The sequence below is a fragment of the Stenella coeruleoalba genome (genome assembly GCF_951394435.1).
Source record: "Stenella coeruleoalba genome assembly, chromosome: 10".
NCBI lineage: Eukaryota > Metazoa > Chordata > Mammalia > Artiodactyla > Delphinidae > Stenella > Stenella coeruleoalba.
Genome location: NC_137156.1, coordinates 53,292,771 through 53,319,080, shown reverse-complemented (window position 1 = coordinate 53,319,080; position 26,310 = coordinate 53,292,771). Strand labels below are relative to the sequence as shown.

Genomic DNA, 26,310 nt, shown 5'->3' with positions numbered 1-26,310 from the left:
TGGAGCTATTTCCTGGAGTCTGAGACAAGAAGTCCCCAGAACACGTCCAGATTTCTCTTTCCTTCTAAGATCAAGGGCTTGGCAAGGTCATGCCCAACAGAAACATGAAGCGCTTGGGGCCTGCCTGGCAGAATATTTGGACAAGTCTACCTCACTTTAAGTCAACCTGAGATCTGAAAATCTAGATTCACACAAAGGGTGAATTTGGAGCTAGTTATTTTATAAACATTTTGTCATCTGATTCTTTTGCCCAGCAAACTTTCCTACCATATTCAAACTGAGGATTGGTTAACAAGATTTTGAGGCAGGTACAACTTTTCAGGGACACCTGTATTGTCCACACCTGAGACCTGAGTTTAGGCAATGCTATATGGGATGTCCTCATTGGTCCCCCAGCTCCAGGTAAAGTAGTGAATGTCAACTCCTCTCCCCACCTGTTCCTCGGTAGAGAACCTAGGGCAGTAGTTACTGAGAAGCCCAGCATGTAAAGGTCTTAAGTCTATCCTAAGCTCCATATTCCTTTCTCTTTTCAGGTCAATTCTGAATTCTACACTGGCTGGTTAGACCATTGGGGCCAACCTCACTCAACAGTCAAGACTAAAACGGTGGCTTCCTCCCTTCACGATATTCTCTCCCGAGGGGCCAGTGTGAACATGTGAGTGTTATTTTTCAGAGGGGAGGCTGTTCTCCGTAGCTGTGGGCTCATGGTGAAGTACTGTCTGTTCTCTTGTTTCCTTGTAGGTACATGTTTATAGGTGGCACGAATTTTGCCTATTGGAATGGTAAGAGCAATTTAACATCTGTTTGTAGAATCTAATCCTAAAATGTTTTTGGTGCTTGATTTTTGGAGGGGTGTGCCTATGGACAATTGTTATTTTCTATTTTTGCTTGCTTTCTCCCAAATTTTCTAATATATAAAATTGCATATATAATTTTAAAAATAATTTTTCTTTTGTTTATTAAGAAGAGGAGAGAAATGTTGAATTTACTTTTCTATTGAGAACTGATTTAAAAAAATTGAGTATCCAGGTGTTATGAAATAATCAATGTTATATAAATGAGGAACTGCATTTGATGATTATAAATTACCCTTCTATACTTGTTTGAGATGCTCACAAATTACTTGTTCTTTTAAAATTTAATTCAGAATTTTCATTTAATTTACAAAAGTGTTATAGAATCATAGAAATGGAATATTTTTCTTATGTAAATACGAATCTTTCAAAGTTTTCTTTTCTTTTTTTATTTTATTGAAGTATAGTTGATTTACAGTGTTGTGGTAGTTTCAGATGTACAGCAAAGTGATTCAGATATAGATAGATATAAATATATAGATATGTATTGTTTTTCAGATTCTTTTCCCTAACAGGTTATTGTAAAATATTGAGTATAGTTCTCTGGCTATACAGTAGGTCAAAAAATCATTCTTCCTTAAAAAAAAATTTAAGAGACATAACTTGTACATTTAGAAGCTATTGTTTTAAATCAAGCTAGTCGGGCAGATCATAGTCTCTGGCTATAACTTACTTGTTCGTATATTCTGGTCTTTTTCTTCTCTTTTTTTTTTTTAAAAAAACACTTTGTTTTGTTGAGATATAATTCATAAGATTCATGATTTGGGGAATTTCCTGGCTGTCCAGTGGTTAGGACTCTGCGCTCTCACTGCCGAAGGCCTGGGTTTGATCCTTGGTCGGGAAACTAAGACCCCACAAGCCACATGGTGTGGCCCCCCAAAAAAATAAATAAATTCATGATTTTAAAGTACACGATTCAGTGGTGTTTAGTTTATCACAAACTTGTGCAGCCATTATCACCATCTAATTCCAGAACATTTTCATTACCTCGTACCCAAGAAATGCCCCACTCTCCCTCCTCCCAGCCCCTGGCAACCACTAGTCTACTCTCTGTCTTTATGGATTTGCCTATTCTGGACATTTCATACGAAGGGAGCCATACAGTTTGTGGTCTTTTGTGTTTGGCTTCTTTCATTCAGCATAATCTTCTCAAGGTTCATCTATATTGTACTGTGTATCAGGACTTCGTTCCTTTTTATTGCTGAATAATATTCTATTGTGTGGATATACCACATTTTGTTTATCCATTCATCAACTGATGGACATTTGGGATGTTCCCTCTTTTGGGCCATTATGCATAATGTTCCTGTGAACGTTATTACCTATGTGTAATATTACCTATGTGTAAGTATTTGTTTGAACCCCTGTTTCAGTTCTTTTGGCTGTACACCTAGGAGTGGGATTGCTGGTTCATATGGTAACTAACTCTATACTTAGAGTTAGAGGAACTGCCACAGTGTTTTCTAAAGCAGCTGCACCATTTTACATTCCTATATGGCCTATATGGTCATTTTTTTTTTAGTAGGAAAAATTATGGTAAAATTCTCTTCATTGCCATTGACTTTTGCAAAGACAAACCATCCTATATTGCTTTTCTCTAAACCTCATTCCCCACATCTCTCCACATCTGCATTTTCCTCTAGGAGTCATTGAGGATGCTTTACAGTTGAGTTTTGGAAGCCTAATTGGACCTCAGTCTCCTGGTGTTAGTAATTGGACACTATCAGCTCTTAATGAAGTTTCTTCTTCAAACTGCTATCTTTTGTGCAGGGCAGGATGGTCAAGGAGAAGACTTTGGTTAAAGTATTATTAATATTATTTTTAGAGCCAAAAAATGGAGATAATGCAAAGTTCAAATGTCATTTCTTAAAAAATAGTAGAGTGCCAAGGTTGGTAATTGAAGTTAGATCAGCCCTGTGTCTGTCTTCCCCTTAGAAACACTTCAGATTTTGTGATGCCTTTTGCATTCAGAAAGTAGGGATTCCTCCTAGCTTCCATCCATGGAACCAAGACCAGTCACCAATCCAGGAATAAAGGCTGATATTGTTTGAAACTTTACAGTTCATGAAACAATTTTCTATATCCTATTATTTTATTGAAAACAATACATTCTTTTTTTTAATATATATTTATTTATTTATTTATTTTTGGCTGCATTGGGTCTTCGTCGTTGGGTCTTAGTTGCTGCGCACGGGCTTTCCCCAGTTGCGGCAAGCGGGGCCTACTCTTTGTTGCGGTGCACGGGCTTCTCATTGTGGTGGCCTCTCCCGCTGCAGATCTTGAGCTCTAGGCGTGTGGGCTTCAGTAGTTGTGGCATGCAGACTCAGTAGTTGTGGCTCGTGGGCTGTAGGGCGCAGGTCCAGTAGTTGTGGCACACTAGCTTAGTTGCTCCACGGCATATGGGATCTTCCCAGACCAGGGATCAAACCGGTGTCCCCTGCATTGGCAGGCAGATTCTCAACCACTGCGCCACCAGGGAAGTCCCAACACATTCTTTTTTAAAATTTACGTATAATAACTGATTCACTTTGCTGTACACCTGAAGCTAATACAACATTGTAAATCAACTATACTCCAATAAAAATTTTTAAAATAAATAAATAAAATTTACATGTATAAAACTACCACTGAGAAGTTGTCCTTAATCCTGTCCCTTGCCCCTGACCCTGCCATAAACAATACAAGGCTCTTTTCTGCCTCTGTTTTCCCATTTAGTCCTCATAGCAGTCTCATCTGGGCTGGGGATTATGGACCCACTTTACAGATAAGAAAAGCAGGGTACCAAAAAAGTCCACAAGATTCCCATTCAGTTGGCAGAGAGTAGAGCCTAGGCTCAAACTCAGGCCTTGGAAAGCTGGTCACTGCTCTTTGGATAACTCCTTGCAGCCTGAAGCCTGTGTTTCCAACCCCCAAACCAGTCCCTCTGTGTTTGCCGGCCTCTCTCTCCTGCCCTGTTGCCCGGTCTCTTTGCAGGAGTTGGGCGAGGGGGTGAGCAGTCTGTGCTTTTGGCTGCAGTTCTTCGGGCCAGCTTCCCAGAGGACAGCATGGGAGAAAACCTCAGGTTTTCTGGCTCAGGTGCTCACTGCGTTCCTGCCCACAATAGCTGTCCATGCTGTGCAGATAGGCGCCCACTCTGTGCTCATGTATCTGCACGGGAGCCAGGCTGTCCTCTCCTCCTCACACACCCTGCAAAGCTGAGGAGCGGTACATCCTGCCAGTTCTCTTGTCTTCCTACCTCACACTCCCCAGCGTGGCCAGAGGAGGCTGAAGTCAGCACTGTTTCCCTAGGACACTGCCCTGTGGGGATCTGAAACATCCAGAGGAAGATTCTGCTGGTAGAACTGCACACACTTAGTTTTCCAGTCTGTCCTGTAACCCGTTGGCCAACTTCCCAGCCTGGGTTCCCTTGGCCCGTAAAGTATGTTTCTGGGTGTTCACGCTTGTTGACACTCCTTCACAGAGCTCCTTCTCATGCATGGTTCTGCAGGGGCCTTGGGTAAACAAGGCCATGCCTACCACTAGGATGCCCTTGGTCTAGTCGAGCGAGGTCGCTGCCACACTGAGCGAGAGGAGGGACCATAAAGGAGAAGGTGAGCTCCTTGCAGCAAGGGATGTGGTTTTTCTTTTCTTTGCATCTCACAGCAAAGGATGTGTTTTAACATAGGTGTTCCCAGAGGCAGGAGAGTAAAAGTAATATGACTGGATCAATTCAATTGGTGGAGTGGCCCAGGTCTTTCAAAATGTAGATTCTGTGCATTGAACAGGTTAGACAGTCTTTGGGGGATGACCTGATCCTTGGCCTCCCTCATCTGTCAACCCCGCCACCAGTAGGATCACCCAGGGCGGCTCCATCATTCGTGAGCTGTGGGATCACTCCAAGGAATTTGTTACTAAATCATAGTGAACTGTCAGATTTTGTGCCTCATTTACTTAAAAATTAGATTGGATGTAAGATTATCCTAAAATAACTTTATTCTTTCACACACTTGCACTGCAAAACGCTCTCTGGAGTAGAAGAGAAAGGGGTGGCATGGAGCCTTGCTGGTCTGCAAAAGGCAGCGTCAGTTTCACCTGGGAGGCTTGCTTAGAAATGCAGAGTCTCAGGTCTGACCCTATCCCTGCTGAGTCAGAATCCCAGGTTGGGCTAAGGAGTGTGTTTTAACGAGCTCTCCACGTGACTCTCAGGCCAGGGCAAGTTGTACTGACACAGGGTCACTGCCCAAATTTGCAGAGTCTCCTATCTGTGAATATCACCTGTGACAAGGCTGGGGCCCACTGGTCTAGACTGTGCCCCTTGGACAGTAATTGCAACGCTGTTTGCTTTTTGCATCCACAGTATTGCCATTATTTATTAGTCTCTGTGGCGGGTCACGTTCCCTGGGAAACGTACTCTGAGACTGCCTGGCACAAGTTTATTGGGGTGTGCTCCCAGCGGCAACATCAGAGTCAGGATTGGGCAGAAGGAGAAGCTGGGCAGTGATGCAGTCTCAAAAGTGGCTCAGCTGATTCTAGAGGGAGCTCTGGAGCTGCGATGGCCCTTTGAGGCAAGGGGACTGGGCTTTTATATCCCTGCACTGGTCAATCTTTGGATGTGGGCAATCCCAGAAGGGGTGTAATCTTGGGCAAGGCGGCCCAGCAGATGTCAAGGACCAGAGAGGGGCACATCTGAGAGCCGTCTTCAGCAAGCACTCCTGGTAACTGGGGGAATGAGTGAGTCAATGTGAGAGGCACACCACAGCACCCCCCCAACTCTTTGCAGACATTACAAACGCCCAAGGTTACACTTGACTTTCAGTGGGCTGATGTGTGTCTGCAGTCATCTCCCAGTTTGTTTGGTCTGATAGCCCCTTAGTTGTTTGCTGCTGATCCTGGGCCCAGAAAACTGGTGTGTCCACCATGGACCTTTTCTCAGCCACACATGAGGTGATGAACAAGATCACGGCTGCAGGGTTAACAGTCAGACGTGTGAGTCATGCCATAAGTCTTGCTGTTGCTGGTTGTGAGATGTCCAGAGGGGTTGTGGGGAGCTTCAGAGGCCCTGCTTGTCCAGTGACAGGGCTGTCTGCTGGGGTCGCTGAGAGAGTGGATGGGGAGGGTGCTCTGTACGCTCTAAGAGCTTGGCGAGGGCCACTTGCAGGAAGAAACTCGTTTCTCTAAACCTTGCCTCCTGAGGGCCACCTCTGTGTCACTTAACAGTTGACTCTAATGTGTTCCTTATTTTCTCCCTCCACAATGCCAAGCCATGAATCCCAAAGAACTTTTCCCAGGGGAAGGCCTTCCGTAGTAGTTAGTGGCACGGTTTTGTCTTGCAGGGGCCAACATGCCCTACCAAGCACAGCCCACCAGCTACGACTACGATGCCCCCCTGAGCGAGGCCGGGGACCTCAGTGAGAAGTATTTTGCTGTGCGGGATGTTATTCAGCAGGTGAGTGCTTTGTACGGGCTGCAGGGGCTGGTCTGGGCCAGAGCCTGCCCGGGCCTCACAATGCGCTGTAGACAACTTCCTGGAGCCTTTGTGTTTAAAAGGACGGATGAAGGGAAGCATGAGCAAGACTTGGCCTTGAGTCTTTGTCCCACCCGATTAAGAGTGAGCCTGAGGGCTTCCCTGGTGGCGCAGTGGTTGAGAGCCCGCCTGCCGGTGCAGGGGACACGGATTCGTGCCCTGGTCCGGGAGGATCCCACATGCCGCGGAGCGGCTGGGCCCGTGAGCCATGGCCCTGAGCCTGCACTTCTGGAGCCTGTGCTCCGCAACGGGAGAGGCCACAACAGTGGGAGGCCCGCGTACCGCAAAAAAAAAAAAGTGAGCCTGTCAGCAAGGTGCTCCACAGTACGTTGTAAGGATTAAAAAGAACACAGGTAAGGCCTCCGGTACAGCCCTGACACATCTGTTGTCCAGTAAGCGGTGGCCACTTATACTATTATTCATACTAAACAGAAGAAGATGTGTGTCCACATAAGTAGCTGAAGTACGCAGGAAAGAAAATCCGTGGGCATTCTGAACACGGTACAAATGTGAGCTGTCAGCAATGCTTCATTTTTCTATTTGGGGCAAGTGATTTGCTGTTTCCTCCGGGCCTGACACCTGAATGCTTAGTCCTTGCTAACGTTGTGACCTTTGAGGCATCTAACGCACCCAGGTGGGGTTTCCTGTCTCTGTGTGGCTTTAAAAAAAAACCCACAGTTTTTCTGCTCAGTCACCTGAGTTTTGAAGTTAAAAAACAAAGATTTTCTGCCTATAAATGGTATGGACTTTTTTTTTTCTGTTAGTTTTAAGTATGCTGTAGTCTCCGTTTAAGCCTAAGTGTTAGTTATATTATGAAAAATTTTAAACATATTGAAAAATATGATCTATACTTAACTACTCTTAGAGTTTGTCCATTTGATCTACGTTTCCAGATGTGTGGTTAAAATGTTGCGCGTGTGATTTTTATTGTGGGTTTAATCTCTGTAGAATTTAGAGCGATGACTCCCAAGTTCTGTCTTGTATGTTTGTTCTCTGTTTCAGAGCTCTCTATTCCTATCTTTATTATTTCCTTCCTTTATTTGAAGCTTAGCTTTTTAAACTGGGCTTTCTTCTTTTCTTTTCTAATATAAATACTCAAGTCTGTACATTTCCTTCAAGTACTGCTATGGTACCATATCATAAGTTTTGATATGTAATACATTTATTATTGTTTGCTTTTAAACATGCCTATTTTGATTTCTCTTTGACCCTTCAGACGTTCAGAAGTGAGTTTTTAAATTATGAAACATAAATATTTTTCTAGTCTGTTGGTTTCTCACATATTTGCATTGTGGTTGGAGAATGTAGTGTGCATGATACCAATCCCTTGAAGTTTCTTGAACCTCTCGGTAGAGCCTGGCCTATACCAATATGAACAAATATACTGTGTATTCTCGAAAAGACTTCATGTTTTGTAATTGTTGGCTATAATCTGTATATGTGTTCATTAGATTAAGCTTATTAATGGTTCTGCTGATATCTTTGATATCCTTCCTAAATTTTTTGGTCAGTTTATTGTATTAGTTATTGAGAGAGTTGTGTTTATGTATTTCTTCTTGTAGTTCTGTCAGTTTTTGAGGCCATGTTATTAGTATGTAGATTGAGAATTAGGTCTTTTAGTATCATTATATGGAAGTCATCTATCTCTGATAATGCTTTTTGCCTTAAAGTCTGTTTTGTCTGATACTAATACTACCTGCATTCTTTTGGTTAGTATTTATCTCGTATACCTTTCACAATGCTTTAATTTCAACCTTTTTATATCCTTTTTAGAAAAACACGTGTCCCGAAACAGACTCAACGGACGTAGAGAACAGACTTATGGTTGCCAAGGGGGAGGGAGGGATAGATTGGGAGTTTGAGATTAGCAGATGCAAACTGTTATATACAGAATGGATAAACAACAAGGTCCTGCTGTATAGCACGGGGAACTGTATTCAATATCCTGTGATAATCCATAATGGAAATGAATATAAAAAAGAATGTATATGTATAACTGAATCACTTTGCTGTACAGCAGAACTTAACACTACATTGTAAATCAACGTTACTTCAATTAAAAAAAAATTAAAAACATGTCCCTTGTAAACAGGATATAGCTGGATTTTTAAAAAATCTAGTTTGAACATTTTTGTCTTTTAACTGGTGCACTTGTTCATTGTCATTCATTATAATTCTTGATACACATCAATTCATTTCAACCATCTTATAATAATCTATTTGTCCAGCTCTTCTGTTTTGTCTTCCCTTATTACTTTCTTTTGAACTGTTTATTTTTGTTTCCTTATTTCATCTCCCTCCCACCCTAGTTTGGATGTTATTCACTATATTTTTATTCTTTTAGTGGTTACCTATTGAAGTGTGAAATATGTACCCCCCGAAAAATACAACTCAGTATAGAACAATGTGAACCCCTGGAACCAACACACAGCCCCCCAGAAGCTCCCCTCATGCTCCTTCTGGTCATTGACCTCCCATTGACCCCTATCACCATAGGTTAGCTGTGCTTGTTTTTTTTTTTGCGGTATGCGGGGCTCTCACTGTTGTGGCCTCTCCCGTTGCGGAGCACAGGCTCCTGACGCGCAGGCTCAGCGGCCATGGCTCACGTGCCCAGCCGCTCCGCGGCATGTGGGATCTTCCCAGACCGGGGCACGAACCCGTGTCCCCTGCATCGGCAGGCAGACTCCCAGCCACTGCGCCACCAGGGATGCCCAATGTTATTGGGTTTTTTTCTCTTTTATTAATACCAAACTGTTTTAATTGTTACCTTTACAATGTTTTATTATCTGGTAGGATTAGTCTTCCATCTTTAGTCTTTCAGTATTTCCCCGGCTATTCCTGCAAGTTTACTTTTCTATGTAAACTTCCATATTATTCTATCAACTTCAAAACAAAACAAAAACTCGAGATACCTGTTGATGTTTTAAGTTTATACATCAAATTAGGGGTGATATTTACAATACTGAGTCTTAGCTAAGAAAATGCCTTTCTATCTATTCAAGTCTTCTCTGATGTCCTTCTTGTTTTAAAGTTTTATTAAAATAGTCCCTGTCCATTTCTTAATATGTTTATTCCCAAATATTCTATGTTTCTAATACTAATATCATTATAAAAGGAGTCTTTTATTTTCTTGTGAGAAATATTATGAAATATATTTGTCTTTAAAATATAACCTACTTAAAAAATGTTAAATATATAAAATAAAGTCACACACATCCATGTACCTGGTACCTAGATTTAACACAGGTTATTATGAAATCTTTGCTTCTGATTTTTTAAGAAAATAATACATCACAGATAAAGCTGGGTTTATTTCCTGTTTCTTCTCCTCCCTCCTCAGAGGGAGGAGGAGGAATAGTATTTATCTTTCACACACATTTTTGGGATTTTTTTACCACAAATGCATGCATCCACATACACTATATTTAATTTTTTTGTCTCTTTAAATTGTACATGAATATTCCATTGTACTTCCCTTTTTAAGTTACTGATTTCTTTGATTTTATTGTAGTGCCTGTGGACTTATTTCTTTTACAGTCTGTTGCCTCATCTCACAAACCACTTCAGGTTTGTTTATTTTTAAACAGATTTATTTAGATATAAATCACATACCATAGACTTCATCCATTTAAAGTACACAATTCAGTGGGTTTTGTATGTTAATTTTTTTAAATTGTGATAAAATATATATAACAAAATTTGTCATTTTAACCATTTTTAAGTGTACAATTCAGTGGCATTAATTACATTCATAATGTTGTGTAACCATCGCCATTATCTATTTACAAAATCTTTTCATCCACCCAGACAGAAACGCTAACTATTATGCAATAACTCCCCATTTCCCCCTCCTTTCAGCCACCGGAAAGCGCTAGTCTACTTTCTGCCTCTGTGAATTTGCATATTGTAGATGTTTCACAAAAGTGGAACCATACAATATTTTCCTTTTGTGTCTGACTTATTTCACTTAGCATAATGTTTTCAAGGTTCATGTTATAGCATGTATCAGAAGTTCATTTCTTTTCATGGGTGAATAATACTTCATTGTATACATACAGACAGCCCTCCATATCTGTGGATCCCACATCCGCAGACTCAACCCACTACAGGTTGAAAATATTTAAAAAAAAAAAAAAATTACAGGAAGTTCCAAAAAGCAAAACTTGAGTCTGTTGCACGCGGGCAATTTTTCACATAACATTTACATTGTATTTACGACTATTTACATAGCATTTACACTGTATTAGGTATTATAAGTAATGCAGAGCTGATGTGAAATATATGAGAGAATGTGCACGGAACATATGCAGATGTACTCAAGTCCCTTGAGCTTCCTGGAATGTTGGTATCTGTGGGGGTCCTGAAATCAATACTCTGCAGATACAGAGGGACGACTTGTATACCACAGTTTGTTTATCCACCCCATTCATCTCTTGATGAACACTTGGGTTGTTTCCATCTTTTGGCTATTTCGAATGATACTACATTGAACATTGGGGCACAAGTATCTGTTCAAGTCCCTGCTTTCGATTCCTTTGGGTATATACCTCTCAGTGGTGTCGCTGGCAGGTTTATTTTTTTAATTTTTTTTATTTTTTGCGCTACGCCGGCCTCTCACTGTTGTGGCCTCTCCCATTGCGGAGCACAGGCTCCGGACGCGCAGGCTCAGCGGCCATGGCTCACGGGCCCAGCCGCTCCGCGGCATGTGGGATCTTTCCGGACCGGGGCACGAACCCGTGTCCCCTGCATCAGCAGGCGGACTCTCAACCACTGCGCCACCAGGGAAGCCCGTGGCAGGTTTATTTTTAGAATCATTTGCCTTCTGAAATAATGAGCTTTTCTATGCTTAACATAGAAAAACAATCCAAGTCAAATTTAAAAGCAGATATTTACATGTGCTTTTCTTGCACAAAACATCATCTAATCTTTGGCCTCATCATAACCTCACGTTTTTATTCTCCCATATATTTAGCTACTTCTTTCTGCCCCCTCCCCCAACCCCTGCAACCCCTCACATCTTCTTGATCTTCCCTGGCTCTTAGGATTGATGGCTGTTAGAGTCTTTCACCATCACCCTCCATAGCCCTCTCTGCTGCTGTTCAAGGGCGCCTGCTCCACAATCCACCGGCCTGGACCATTCTGCTGTCACACTCTGGCCCTGAAACCAGGCAGGAGGACTGTGAACTTCAGTGTGGACTGGCTGGAACAGGGATTTGTACTTCCAACCTCAACTGGACCTTTAATTATCTGCACTTCTCTATTTACATCCTGGTCTCTTCTCCCCATCTAGTGGGAACCAGCACTGCCATGCTTTCTCCTTAAGGTATAGGTGATGCTACCTCCTCCTTCACCAAGAACATTAATGCTGCTGAATACACCATGTGACATAGTCAGATATACATTTCAGAAAGGGTACTGAGTGAGGCACCAAAAGCGAATGTATATTTAAATGAGTAAAAAAAAAAAATCATTACAAACTTACCGTTACCAGGGGATAAGTGAGGGGAGGGATAAATTGGGAGATTGGGATTGACATATACACACTACTGTATATAAAATAGATAACTAATAAGAACCTGCTGTATGGCACAGGGAGCTCTACTCAATACTCTGTAATGGCCTATATGGGAAAAGAATCTAAAAAGAAAAAAGAGTGGATATATGTATATGTATAACTGATTCACTTTGCTGTACACCTGAAATTAACACAATATTAATCAACTATACCCCAACAAAAATTGTTTAAAAATCATTACAAGTTTTAAATTTTTTAAATTAAAATAATTGCAAACATCACAAAACTTAAGAACATATTTTGGCTTTATTAACTGAAACACCTCTGCCATCCTTCTTCCCTTATATTCTTTTGGCTGCATGCTGTTTTATTGTCTCTTCGGATGATAACAATGTTTGTAATCTTCTTCTCTAGAGAGACTGGCAATCTCTCTCAAGTGTGACTGATTGAAATTTATTTTTTAGTATTGATAGTTTAGAAAAACAGGAAAGCTTCACATTTTGTTACTGATAGCGTTATATGAATATTTAGGATTGTTATCTAAACTGGGGAGATCTCTCTCAATTCTTTCATGCGTGAGCTGTAATATTTGGAAGAAATTTCTGTAGACAGGTCCTGGCCCCATAACATTTTTTTTTTAACATCTTTATTGGAGTATAACTGCTTTACAATGGTGTGTTAGTTTCTGCTTTATAACAAAGTGAATCAGTTATACATATACATATATCCCCATATCTCTTCCCTCTTGCATCTCCCTCCCTCCCACCCTCCCTATCCCACCCCTCTAGGTGGTCACAAAGCACCGAGCTGATCACCCTGTGCTATGCGGCTGCTTCCCACTAGCTATCTATTTTACATTTGGTAGTGTATATATGTCCATGCCACTCTCTCACTTTGTCCCATCTTACCCTTCCCCCTCCCCATGTCCTCAAGTCCATTCTCTAGTAGGTCTGCGTCTTTATTCCCGTCTTGCCCCTAGGTTCTTCATGACCATTTTTGTTTGTTTGTTTTTTAGATTCCATATATATGTGTTAGCATACGGTATTTGTTTTTCTCTTTCTAACTTACTTCACTCTGTATGACAGACTCGAGGTCCATCCACCTCACTACAAATAACTCAATTTCGTTTCTTTTTATGGCTGAGTAATATTCCATTGTATATATGTGCCACATCTTCTTTATCCATTCATCTGTCGATGGACACTTAGGTTGCTTCCATGACCTGGCTATGGTAAATAGAGCTGCAGTGAACATTGTGGTACATGACTCTTTTTGAATTATGGTTTTCTCAGGGTATATGCCCAGTAGTGGGATTGCTGGGTCGTATGGTAGTCCTATTTTTAGTTTTTGAAGGAACCTCCATACTGTTCTCCATAGTGGCTGTATCAATTTACATTCCCACCAACAGTGCAAGAGGGTTCCCTTTTCTCCACACTCTTTCCAGCATTTATTGTTTGTAGATTTTTTGATGATCTGGCCCCATAACATTTTAAACCCTGTTTCCCCTCCACAACCCACATATTTCTGGAGGTGGATGCCTTAGAGCACAATCATATTGCGAGTCAGCATAATCTGTTAGCAATAATTTACCTCCTCATAGGAGTGACAGTGAACCTTGTAAATATATTCTGTGCCCAAATTAAATAAATCCCCACCTCAGCTCTCCTTTGGTTGAATCTCAAAGATGCCTGTAGCCACTCTAAAGCCTCCTGACCCAAGAGGATGTTTAACACAGGAAAGCTGGAGCAGAAAGAGGCGAGGGTCTTAGCCTTTTGTGGTTAAATTGCATTACTTCTGCAAATTTTACAAAAACCTATGACCATGAGAACGCACTGCTAGGACCCTCCCTTAGGGCACTTCTGGATGCAGAAGATGAGTTCAGCAGCTGCTGCAGTAACCTAGGAGTTAGATGATGGCAGGGCCAACGGGGAGTGGAGAGGAAGCAGTTGATTTGAAAAATATTCAGGAGGTAAAACTGGTGGAATTTGGCAACTGGCTGAATGCCGGTGTGAGGAAGAATGAGGAGTCATTGATTTGTCCAGGTTACAACCTTGGTTGGATAACTAGATTGGTATTGGGGTCAGCAGCTAACATTGAGGGTTGCAGAGAAGGCACAGGTGGGAAGGGGGAGGGAGAAGCAAGTTGAGCTCAGGATGCCTCTGAGGACATCCAGGTGGAGGTGTCTGTCTGGCAAGCACCTCACTTAAGAATGAGAAGCTCCAGGAAGAATCCGTCTGGCACGGATTCTGCACTCATTGTGGAGGTGGAGGCTGAAGTCCAGGAGAGGTTGAGATTGCACGCAGAAGCTGAGTGAGAAGGGCAGCGGGCCAAGCAAAAGACAAACCCAGAGGATCCCAAGCATTTAACCAGTGGCCACAGTAAAATGAACCCATGAAGGAGACAGAGTCTTCAGAAATTAATGTAATTCAGTAGCTTATGATACATTGCAGCTTAAGATGTGGTCATCTTTCCCCACTTCTCTTTTTTGATATTTCAGGTTTGGAAGAGAGAAATGAACGACTTTAAAAGTGAGCTCTTTCTTATGAGCCTTTGTAGATGTTCACTTCGATGGTTTGTTAGATGGTATTCAAAGTATTTGTCTGCATCGAGGAAAAGAAATGGGATCATAAATACTCCCATATATAGCTCTTTCTGCCTCTTTCCTTCACCAAAGACTTAAAAAGTCGAATGGGTCTCTTCTTTAGTTCATCTCAAGAGTAAGCTGGGTGGAGATGGACAGTCTCTTTCACTGACATGGACTCCCAGAGATGGGAATTTCCCAGCAGACTGCATAAGCTTGTGCTCAGCGGTGAAGACTCCAGGCAGCCCTTACACAGGACTCTTCAAGGCGTGACAAAGTTCGTGACATTTGCATTTTTAAATGTATTCTCTTTGGTGTGGGTAAAACTCAACCAGACGTGGTTAACACCTTGACCTCGAGGATGAAGCGTAATACCATAGGGTAGCGACCTCCTCCTTGGTAGCAATTCCTGAGAGGGGCAGTGGTGAGTTTATTTTTGTATGCTTTTGAATGAATTTCAGACCGATTTTTTAAAGAGTTTTGTTCCAATTCTTTATAGGGATTCCATCAAAGATGAGTCCAGCTGACTTTCTGAAGATGGGTCATTCTGCAGAAATTAAGTTGTAGTTGAGGACCTTGATGACTGGAGGGGATCTCGGAATTCCATGAGGGTGGTAGTGAAGCTGGGCGGGGACTGGACATGAGAGAATGGCCATCGTGATTTTCAGTACCTCAGAAGCTTAATGAAGTTTGAAACTTGACCCAGGACCAGTCTACACTGGCTGATTGATAGTCCTTCTTGGTTTATGGCTGGAATGACATTAGCTCAATGGGTAGACACAGCTGTCTCTTGATGATCCATGTTGCTGGTGGACACAGTGTTTACGTCTGATAATTAAGGATTTCGATGTGAATATTACTTAATGAATGTTAGTCTTTTTTAAAAAAATTTATTGAAGTATAGTTGATTTACAACGTTGTGTTAATTTCTGCTACAGCAGAAGTGACTCGGTTATACATATATATATATATTCTTTTTCATATTCTTTTCCATTATGGTTTATCACAAGATATTGAATATAGTTCCCTATGCTATACAGTAGGACCTTGTTGTTTATCCTTCCTATATATAATAGTTTGCATCTGCTAATCCAAACAGATAGTCTTTTAAAGCGTCACCTGTACTCTTGTGGCATTAGTCTATTCATTTCCTACAGACCTGGTTTTTCTAGTCTGTCTTCCAGAGTGGTTTCTCTGAAATGCTGATCTGGTCAGGATGCCTTCCATGACTCTGCCCCTGTTTTCGTCAAGCCTCATCTTTCAATTCTCCCCCTTTTTTTTGGTACCACTTTAAAAATATTGAAGTGTGGTTAATTTACAATGTTGTGTCAGGTTCGGGGTGTACAGCAAAGTGATTCAGTACTTTTTCATTCTTTTTCAGATTCTTTTCCATTATAGGTTATTACAAGATATTGAATATAGTTCCCTGTGCTATTCAGTTCTCACTTTCTTATATGTGAGTCTCTAGCCTTAAAATGAAGGTACATAAAATTCTAGAATTTTACAGGAGGTGCAGTTTACAGCTCCTGGCATCTGCACAAACTGGTCCCTCTGCCCTTATCCATCTGGAAAATGAGGACACATCTCTTTACCTTCTCTGGGGTTTGTCTTTGATTCGTCTCTCTAAAGATTTAGTTACACTTTGTTTTCTGTCACCACATTATACTGTGGAAATCTTGAAGACACAACTTCTCCTAGTTTGCTAATATAACTTGTTTATACATTCTCACTCTGGACTAGGGGCTGTTATTATCCTTAGTACCAAGCGTAAGACCTGACACAAAGTACTTTCCTTTTTTTTGCCACGGCTTGTGGGATCTTAGTTCCCTGACCAGGGACTGAACCCGGGCCCTGGCAGTAAAAGCATGGAGTCCTAAACTCTGGCCAGGGAATTTCCCAAAGTACTTCCTAAGAGCTTGTTAGATGAATGAATGAAAACATTAGAGATCTTGGGAAAAGAAAAGTTGGTCACCATTGAATCTATTGTATTACACTGGGAAAAGAGCTGCTTCCCATGTTGAATTGGTCCATCTAAACAGGTAGGATAAGAAGCAGTATTTATGACTGCTCTTAAAACTATGATTAAAGTACAAATTACTATGGAGAAATAAAGGTTCAGAAGTATAATATTTTGGCATATTTGTCTATTTCTTTTCTGACATATTAATTAGTTGGACAGAAGATTAGAATTTTGCTGTATGATAGTCAATGAAAATTCACTATAATTTTTTTTTTAAAGACAGAAGATTGTGGCAAGTGGAATAGTCACATGGAGGCTTAATAATGAGAATATAATGAGCTCATACCACTGATTAAAAATTCAAGATCCAATTAGATAATTGGGCAAAAGACATAAACAAGTATAGACATTTGGTGAAAGCTTTGGCATACACTATATTAAGAATCATATAGGGCTTTCCCTGGTGGCGCAGTGGTTGGGGGTCCGCCTGCCGATGCAAGGGACACGGGTTCGTGCCCCGGTCTAGGAGGATCCCACATGCCGCGGAGCGGCTGGGCCCGTGAGCCATGGCCTCTGAGCCTGCGTGTCCGGAGCCTGTGCTCCGCAACGGGAGAGGCCACAACAATGAGAGGCCCGCGTACCGCAAAAAAAAAAAAAAAAGAATCATATAAAATGCTTATATCATTTGACCTAATGACCCCTCACTTGGAACTTTATTAAAAAACATTCTGAACATGGAAAATGCTATAGACATGAAGTTGTTCATTGCAATATTATTTATAATATCAAAAGTTGGAAATAATTCAACTCCTAATATTGAAAGGTTATGGTTATGTAAACCATACATAACCATAGGTAAATTCTGTCATATTCGTTTGACTGTAATATGCAAGTAAATAAAATTATTGTTACTATTTGGTCATGTCAAAAGTGCTTTTGGGGCTTCCCTGGTGGCGCTGTGGTTGAGAGTCCTCCTGCCGATGCAGGGGACACGGGTTCATGTCCCGGTCCGGGAAGATCCCACGTGCCGCGGGGCGGCTGGGCCCGTGAGCCATGGCCGCTGAGCCTGCGCGTCCGGAGCCTGTGCTCCGCAATGGGAGAGGCCACAACAGCGAGAGGCCCGCGTACCGCAAAAAAAAAAAAAAAAAGTGCTTTTGGTAAGTGGCAGTAGCAAATTACAAAATTACCTCCTATCTTTATGTGTGCTTAAGCGGGGAGGGAGTGTAGGAGGAAAACTAGAAGAGAGAAGGTTTTGTGAGATTTTTTGGTTTTGGAATTATGGGGTAAGACACTTTCTACTCTATTATTGTTCAGCAAAAAAGGAGTCAAGATGGAGCTGTAGAAACAACACTAGACTTGGAGTCAAAGTCCCAGCTCCCTCCCTTGCCCTCTTTAAAATCTTGAGCAAGTTCCTCAGTCTCAGCTCTAAAAAGGAAATATAATAACTAGCTATGAAGGTCTTTGTGAGTAGTAAATAAGATGAGAGAACTGGCTGAATGTAGGTTGAATAAAGGTGTCTGTGCAGTGACTCTTTCTTCCAATGTGGTAGAGGGATTGCAGTCCTGGCTCAGGAGTTAGATGTACCATGGTCACTCCCATGTGCAGTGAATAGGGGACCTCAGAAAACGAATTGTACAACTGTCAGGTCTCCTCTGTGGATTTGTGTTTACTTATTTTATTGACCAGAATGGGGGTGGGGGGGAATGGAGTGGGTCAGCTTACAAAGAAGAAAGAATATGGTCTAGACTTCAGGGAAAGCTGGGAAGAGAGATCTTACATCTTCCTCTAAGATTAGCAATAACTCTGGCCTCACATTCATGTTACTATGAGTCATGAAGATCATTTTTAATATGATCTTTCAAAAAATTTTTCACAGAAATATAGACTCATAGAATATTAGAACTACAAAGGGTTCCCAGTTCAAGATGGCTGTCTGTCTACATATTTGTCTCTTCCCCCTTCCAAAATGTTACTAAATGATAAAAAAGGATTTTTTTTTTTTTCCTGATGAAGCCAACAAGAGGGGAGCTGTCCATGCATGAGAGATTTCAGCGGATTTCTGGGAAACAAAAATAGGTGGAGCAATGGTGACTGAAGAAGTAGGATGAGAAAATCTAGGTTCCCAGTGATGATGGAAAGGGAGTTGGTTATAGGAACAGGGAACAGGGAGAGATCGGCCCTAAAGAACCCTGGAGAGCCAGGGCCCTGGAAATGCAGGCATGGAAATGAAAGGGTGGAAATGAAAAGGATGAAAATGAAAGCTGAAAATGGGAAGGCTGATGAAACTCTACATAGTTCCTGTCATGTCCTTCATTTCTTCACCCCACTTTGAAATAGACTATCCATCAGGGAAGCATCTTTCTATCAGTTAGAAAATCAGAGGATTTTTTTTTTGGAAAAAAAAAAAAAAAAAAGAACAGCCCCAGAGCAAAGACCCCATATATTATGTCTGACTCCCTGCCAAGTCACCCTAAAACAAAGCTCCCAACGGCACAAGCCTGGCTCCTGTACCCAGAGCAAGACTGGCAGAGAGAAGCTGAGTGTGCAAATGCTAGCGCATTCATCTGCATTACCGTTAAATATGAATACACAACTAAGGATGACGGCCAGACGTTTGAGCACATCCGTAAAACCTGCAAAGGGAAAGAGAAAGACCAAGATGAAATAAACAGAAAAATAACCCTAAAGGCAACAGAGAATTCAGGAGACAGGAGAGATCTTAAACAAAACAAAGCAAACTTTCTCAAATTTATATCCTTTAGAGAGATTTGAGAAGATATTGCATCCATAAAATAAGAACAGGATACTTGGATAAAGGAGACCAAGAAAAAGTTATTGGAAATTAAAAATAGTATCCTAGAAATTAGAACCAGAAGACAGAGATGGAAACAAGAGAGAATATATGAGACGTACAGAGGAAGAATCTAGGATGTGCAGGTTACTTACAAGGAAGGGGGAGAAAAATGGAGAAAAAGAAAACATCAAAGAAACAGTACAGAATTTTTTTCCAAAACAGAAAAGGATATCTGAGTTGCCTAGCATAATGAATGTAAAAAATATATGTATCCAGACACATCCTTATAAAAATTTAGGACATCGAGGATAAACAGCCTACAAGCTTCTAGAGAGAAAAAGCTGGTCACCTTTTTCAGGAATGCGCCTGGCACGAGCCACAGCAGGTGATAGAGGACACAGAACAGTACCCTTGTCATTCTAAGGGAAAATGATTTTCAATATAGAATTCTATACTCATCCAAATTATTAATTAAATGTGACATATTCAGACATTGCAAAGATTCAGGAAGTTTACCTCCCATGTACCAGTCCTTAGGAAGTTACTTGAGATTTCTCTAGTGAAATGAGGAAGTCATGAGAGTCTAGAAACAGGAGGGAAAAGCCAGAAGAATAATGAAGGTGAATCCTGGACTGTCAGGGAATTTGCTGGTGGTCCAGTGGTTAGGACTCGGCGCTTTCACTGCTGTGGGCCCAGGTTCAATCCCTGGTCAGGGAATCAAGATACCACAAGCCATGCGGCGGGACAATAAATAAATAAATAAAATATAAAAGTTTAAAAAAAATCCTTGACTGTCAAGCCTTGGAGCAAGAAGACTGAGGGTTCCAGTAGGAAGTTTTCAAGGGGGGGAAAAGAGTGGTGGGAGAAACTTGATACCATCTCTGGAAATTTGGAACAACCTAAACAGGTGTTAACCTAACGGCAGACAAGAAAAAAGAAAGCAATTAGAAACCCCAGGGAAAAGAAGAGAAAAAAATCATCTACAAGGAGAGAGAACATGCCATCCCAGTACATATCCGCCACTTAGCTGTGCAGAGAGCAATATTTATATAATTATAATAATGTGAGCATTGGTGATTTTTTTTTTTTTTTGGCTGTGTTGGGTCTTCGTTGCTGCATGCAGGCTTTCTTTTTAGTTGCAGCGAGTGGGGGCTACTCTTTGTTGTGGTGCACAGGCCTCTCATTAAGGTGGCTTCTCTTGTTTCAGAGCACAGGCTCTAGGTGCGAGGGCTTCAGTAGTTGTGGCCCATGGGCTCAGTAGTTGTGGCTCGCGGGCTCTAGAGCACAGGCTCAGTAGTTGTGGCACATGGGCTTAGTTGCTCCACGGCATGTGGGATCTTCCTGGACCAGGGCTTGAACCCGTGTCCCCTGCATTGGCAGGCGGATTCTTAACACTGTACCGCCAGGGAAGCCCTGATTTTTAATTTAGAGTCAATGTACACTTGAAGGGAGGACTTATGGCTATAGACTAGACCTTTAACCTTGACAATGTAAAAAGTAAAGTTGATGGTTTGGAGGTGGGAGTGGAGAGGAGAGCTCAGCAAAGCGTGCAAATGGCCTTATCTTTAAATGTGTGGACACAAGGGATGTCTTAGTTGGTTAGAACTGAGATATAAGTATATGATATTATTTAAAGCTACAAATTTAACCAGTAGAGAAAGTGAAAATGACATAACCACATTGGTAAGAAAGGGAGATACCCAGAAGAGTACAGCTGAGCTAAATCCCATGTATTAAAGAAATCAATAATCATGCTTTAAATTGATTGAACAAGAAATAGCAGATGAGTATATTATTTAGAGACTAAAAGAAGCAAAAAATTGGAAGAATTAAATGATTTTAAAATGGTTTCCTCTGAAGAACAGAACTAAGAGAATAGTGAGTCAGGAGACTATCGCTTTTTACTATAGCAGTGTTTTATCCTCTTCTTTTTTATTACTTTTAAAAAGGGAAGCAGAGAGAGCAAGAGAGAGGAAGGAAGGAAGGAAGGAAGGAAGGAAGGGAGAAAGGAGGAAAGAAAGAACTGTAAGGATCCTGACAGATCATAATACAACCTATTTGGAGATTCCAGATGGACATAGATGTTTTTAAGACCTGGGAATTACACCCATACCTTCTGATGTTAATATAAATTGTGTGTGTGACTCTGTGTATGTACATATTTAATATTTTATTTAGAAAATAAAATATTTTTATTTTCTAAATTTTTTTATTGAAAAATAATTTCAAGCTTACAGAAAAGTTTCAAGACTAGGAATATTACAAAGAACACTTGTATATTCCACATCCAGATTCACCCCTGTCAACATTTCACTCTATTTGCGTCATCATTTGCCCCTCGCCAAGCCCGTGTGTTCCCTAAACCTCTGGAGCGTTGCAGACATCAGGACCCTTTACCCCTAAATACTTGAGTGTGTATTTTGTAAGAATAGGCAGGAATATGCTCTTATATAACCACAGCAAATTTAACATTGACACAAAACTTTAATCTACCAATGAGATTTAATCTGCAAATACCATCTTTTCCTACTGTAAACTCCCTCCCTTCAGAGTCCGTTTTACCATGTACCTTCTTCCTTTTCTCCTCCACTTCAATCTTCTGCTGTCACCTTTATTCTCTCTACTTGTTTTTGCTTTCGGTTTGAAGTCTTTTGTTCTATAATTATTTGAATGATTCCTGGAGCTTAAAGAACAGACAAAGTTATACACTTAGATTCTGTTTTGGGGAGAGTTTTTGGTTCCTTTGCCTTTCCAAAAATCACTGGCACTGTTGTTTGACTCTTTGACCCTCCTTTTGAAACATGAATTGTATAGATATGTTTCTGAGAGTTTAACAGCTGTTTTTCTTTTCTGTCTTTTTCCACTCTGGTTTATAGTTTGAAAAAGTACCGGAAGGCCCTATCCCTCCATCCACACCGAAGTTTGCATATGGAAAAGTTGGTCTGAAAAAGGTAAGAAAAAACAAAATGACAGAAACATTGAGTGTGAGGAAGTGGAATTCAGCAATCGTGAGTGAAAGTGTTACGCTGGGGAATCGGTTCGTTATTTTTCTGTGAACTTGTTTTCTGTGAGACTGATGGGGTGGATGATGTTTCTGGGAAAACAGGGACACGGGAGGTGAGAGACTCTGTGTGCATGTTGACAGGGTGAGCACATGGGGCACGAGCGGGCATTCTTAGATCATTTTGGTTCCATTATCCATGTCAAAAGCAGTACTAGGAGCCCTTGTGGGAATAACGTGTACCTTATTGTTATGGCTGGTGATGTTCTTTTCTATAATTCACCTTTCTCAGAGGGGGTTCTCAAAAGGCACAGGCATTAACCCTCAATTATACACTCCCCTCCATCTCAAAATTATGTCCTCGTGGCTTATATGGTAATTGGGAAATCAGGGGGGAAAGCTAGAAATGAATCATAAATATGAGTGAAGACCATTTTATTCTAGGGAAAGAGACAAAGAAGCGAGGTTTCATTTGATAGGAGTGACGTAGCCCAAATCAATTTGTTTTGACCATCTGTGTCTTCAGGTTTTCCCCTCTGATAATCCCTAACTCCTACATGGGTTAACTCACAAGGAAAAAAAAGTTACATATTTCTTAAGAATCTTGATAATTCTAAAATAGCATCATAAGTTTTTATCTTTAAGCAAAATACCAAACATGATTGTATAATTTTTCCATTCATGAAGCCCTTTGATGTATCATTGGTTGGTTGAGCTCTTGTAACATTTTCCACCTAGTGTCGGATAGGTGTGTTATGATCTACAAAGAATGTGGTCTCTCTGCCTGATAGGAATCTTGCTTTAGATTAACCAAACTTTAATCACACTTGTAAAGGGAGTATCTTCTACTTCTTCATTGCTACTACTACTTAAGGAAAGGGTTGGTTTGAGTCTTTTTGAAAATTTTTTTAATTTTTGGCTGTGCTGGGTCTTCATTGATGCGTGTGGGCTTTCTCTAGTTGTGGCTAGCAGGGGCTACTCTTCGTTGCGGAGCATGACCTTCTCATTGTGGTGGCTTCTCTTGTTGCGGAGCACGGGCTCTAGGGTGCATGGGCTTCAGTAGTTGTGGCGCATGGGCTTAGTTGCTCTGCGGCATGTGGGATCTTCCCGGACCAGGGATCAGACCTGTGTCCCCTGCATTAGCAGGCGATTCTTTTTTTTTTTTTTTTTTTTTTGAGGTACACAGGCCTCTCACTGTTGTGGCCTCTCCCGTTGCAGAGCACAGGCTCTGGACCTGCAGGCTCAGCGGCCACGGCTCACGGGCCTAACCGCTCTGCGGCACGTGGGATCTTCCCAGACTGGGGCACGAACCCGTGTCCCCTGCATCGGCAGGCGGACTCTCAACCACTGCGCCACCAGGGAAGCCCTTGGCAGGTGATTCTTAACCACTGTGCCACCAGGAGAGTCCCGATTTATGTCTTTACAGAGCTGTGAAAATTTTATTTTTATGCAACAGAAAATAACTGCAAATGTTTCAAACAACAACATTGCTAAAACATAGCTACCTTAGTACCAGAGCACATTTTGTTTACCAGGAAGGAAAATTGTGAGACCAGAAACTAAATATATACAATTGAAGATAGCAAATAACTAAATGAAGTTTAAGTAGAACATAGTTATATAGGATAAAAGCTTTCACCATGAGTTGAGTTCCTTTAGTTGTCCAAGTGGGAGAGCACCCACTCAGCTGAATTGATGGATTCCTGACCGGGGCTTCCCTGGTGGCGCAGTGGTTGAGAGTCCGCCTGTCGATGCAGGGGACGTGGGTTCGTGCACCGGTCTGGGAAGATCCCACATGCTGAGGAGCGGCTGGGCCCTTGAGCCACGGCCACTGAGCCTGCACATCCAGAGCCTGTGCTCCGCAACGGGAGAGGCCACAGCAGTGAGAGGCCTGCATACCAAAAAAAAAAAAAAATTCCTGACCAGTATCGTATTAGGGAAAGCCCTGGGTTTGGAGCCAAACCTAACTGCAAATCCTGTCTGCGCCTTGATTCAAGTGAGCTGCTCTGAGCCCCATTTCTTCTTTACTAAAAAGGGACCATAATGCCTGCTTTTCCCGGTGTTGTGAGGATTCAGTGAGGTATGCGGGTAAAGTGATGTCTCCCCTGGAGTTTGGTGAGGCAGCCAGAGCTCATAGCCATTATCATTGTTGTTATTGCATCAGAATAAACACCATGAGCTGCAAGAATACACAATCGTAAGTATGAATTGAGTGTCTTCCTTGTGCTGGCATTGGAGGTGAGCTCAGTACAGACCCTGCCCTTAAGAAGCTGACGGTCAGCAAGGACAGCAGTGGTATAAACAACTGGAAAGTGATACAGGTGTGGGAAACATGCTGCAGACCAATTCAGAGGTGGGCACAGTCGGAGCTACTTCATTGGGAGTGGTGGGAAGGCTTTACGGAGCTTTGGTTTTCATGCATTTTAAGGGCCTTTCATATACAGGAGGTTGTGTTTGCAGATAGGTATGTTTGAAACTATTTTTAAGTTTATCATCTGTTAATTTTCATCCAGAGTTAAGGAATAGATGGAATTGATTGAAGGTGACTGGGGGACAGCACTAAGTAGAATTTGAACCATTTCAATTTATTTAGGGGTTGGTCAATGACGTTATTCTCAACTGTGATTACCAGGGAGGGGTGACAGTGAGTGAATGCCGCTTTTGTTTCTTTTCAGTTAAAGACAGTGGAGGAAGCTCTCGACATTCTGTGTCCCTCTGGACCCGTAAAAAGCGTTTATCCCTTGACATTTATCCAGGTGAAACAGGTAGGCCTTCAAAGGTAATGCTTCACCTTTTTTCTACTTGCAAAAATGTGCTTTCTGCACTGCCTGTTCTGAACACAGAAACCAAAACGGTAAGTAGATAAATCAGACCCCACATAAATTAACCATGGATCTCCACGCTCTCTTTAGTTCTAAGTACTACATGGTGAGCTGATCTTTCCTGTGTTTTCCCCCCATTTCTTATTATCAGATAGGTCGTAGCTCAACCTGCTTCAGCATAATTCTGTACAAGCTATAAATTGAGTATATTTAGGACATAATTAATCTTTCGTATAAGGTATCAGAGGAAAACCACTATTTTATTACTCAAAAAAGACAATTATTTGTCCTTAGCTCAAAGGTAGAAGGACTGTGTTCTTAATAGATTAGGTTATTAGAGATTCTTTTTCCTGCTTTTGAAGAGAACAAGAACAGTACATCGTGTGTGTGTGTGTGTCTGTGTGTGTGTTTAATCTCCAGGCCACAGCCCCATCTTTATTGTAAAAGTTTTCCCCAACTTTTTATTTTGGAAAACTTGCCAGAATAGTACAACACCCGTAGAGCTTTCACCTGGATTCACCAAGTGTTAACAGTTACTTCACTTGCTTTATCTTTCTCTGTGTGTATACGCAGTCAACTGCTTTTTTTTTTCAGCAGTTTGAGGTAGTTGTCAACATCATGACACTTCACCTTTAAATATTATAGCATATATTTTTAAAAAGGACATTATCCTACACGACCATAAATAATGATCACCCTTAAGAAATTTAGCATTGGGACTTCCCTGGTGGCACAGCGGTTAAGAATCCGCCTGCCAATGCAGGGGACACGGGTTCTAGCCCTGGTCCGGGAAGATCCCACGTGCCACGGAGCAACTAAGCCCGTGAGCCACAACTACTGAGCCCGTGTGTCTAGAGCCTGTGCTCCGCAACGAGAAGCCACCGCAACGAGAAGTCCGCGCACTGCAACAGAGAGTAGCCCCAGCTCACCACAACTAGAGAAAACCCGTGCAGCAACGAAGACCCAACGCAGCCAAAATTTTTAAATAAATAAATAAATAAATTTATTTTTAAAAAAAGAAAGAAATTGAGCATTGATACAATCTTATTATCTAATACACATTCCAAAGTCAGGTAGCCCTGGTTATTACAATGGTGTCCTTCATAGCTTAACTTTTTTTCAGTCCAGTTTCCAGTTCATGATCACACATTGTCTTCTTTCAGTCCAGTTTCCAGTTCATGATCACACATTGTCTTCTTTCATCTGAAACGGTTCCTGAGTCTTTTTTTCTTTCTCTCATGACATGGACATGTCTGAAGAGGTCAGCCCAGTTTTGTATA

General features: G+C 41.5%; 1 protein-coding gene across 3 annotated transcripts in view; it reads left to right on the top strand.

The window, feature by feature from the left end:
• Positions 1 to 26,310, top strand: part of GLB1 (galactosidase beta 1) — a 90,612-nt gene that overhangs the window by 36,143 nt on the left and 28,159 nt on the right. For all 3 annotated transcript variants that reach the window (XM_079932964.1, XM_079932963.1, XM_079932962.1), the window contains 5 exons: positions 534 to 655; positions 742 to 782; positions 6,167 to 6,279; positions 22,084 to 22,158; positions 24,884 to 24,973. In XM_079932964.1, coding sequence (XP_079789090.1) covers positions 534 to 655; positions 742 to 782; positions 6,167 to 6,279; positions 22,084 to 22,158; positions 24,884 to 24,973 — 441 coding nt within the window. The remainder of the gene's footprint in view (positions 1 to 533; positions 656 to 741; positions 783 to 6,166; positions 6,280 to 22,083; positions 22,159 to 24,883; positions 24,974 to 26,310) is intronic.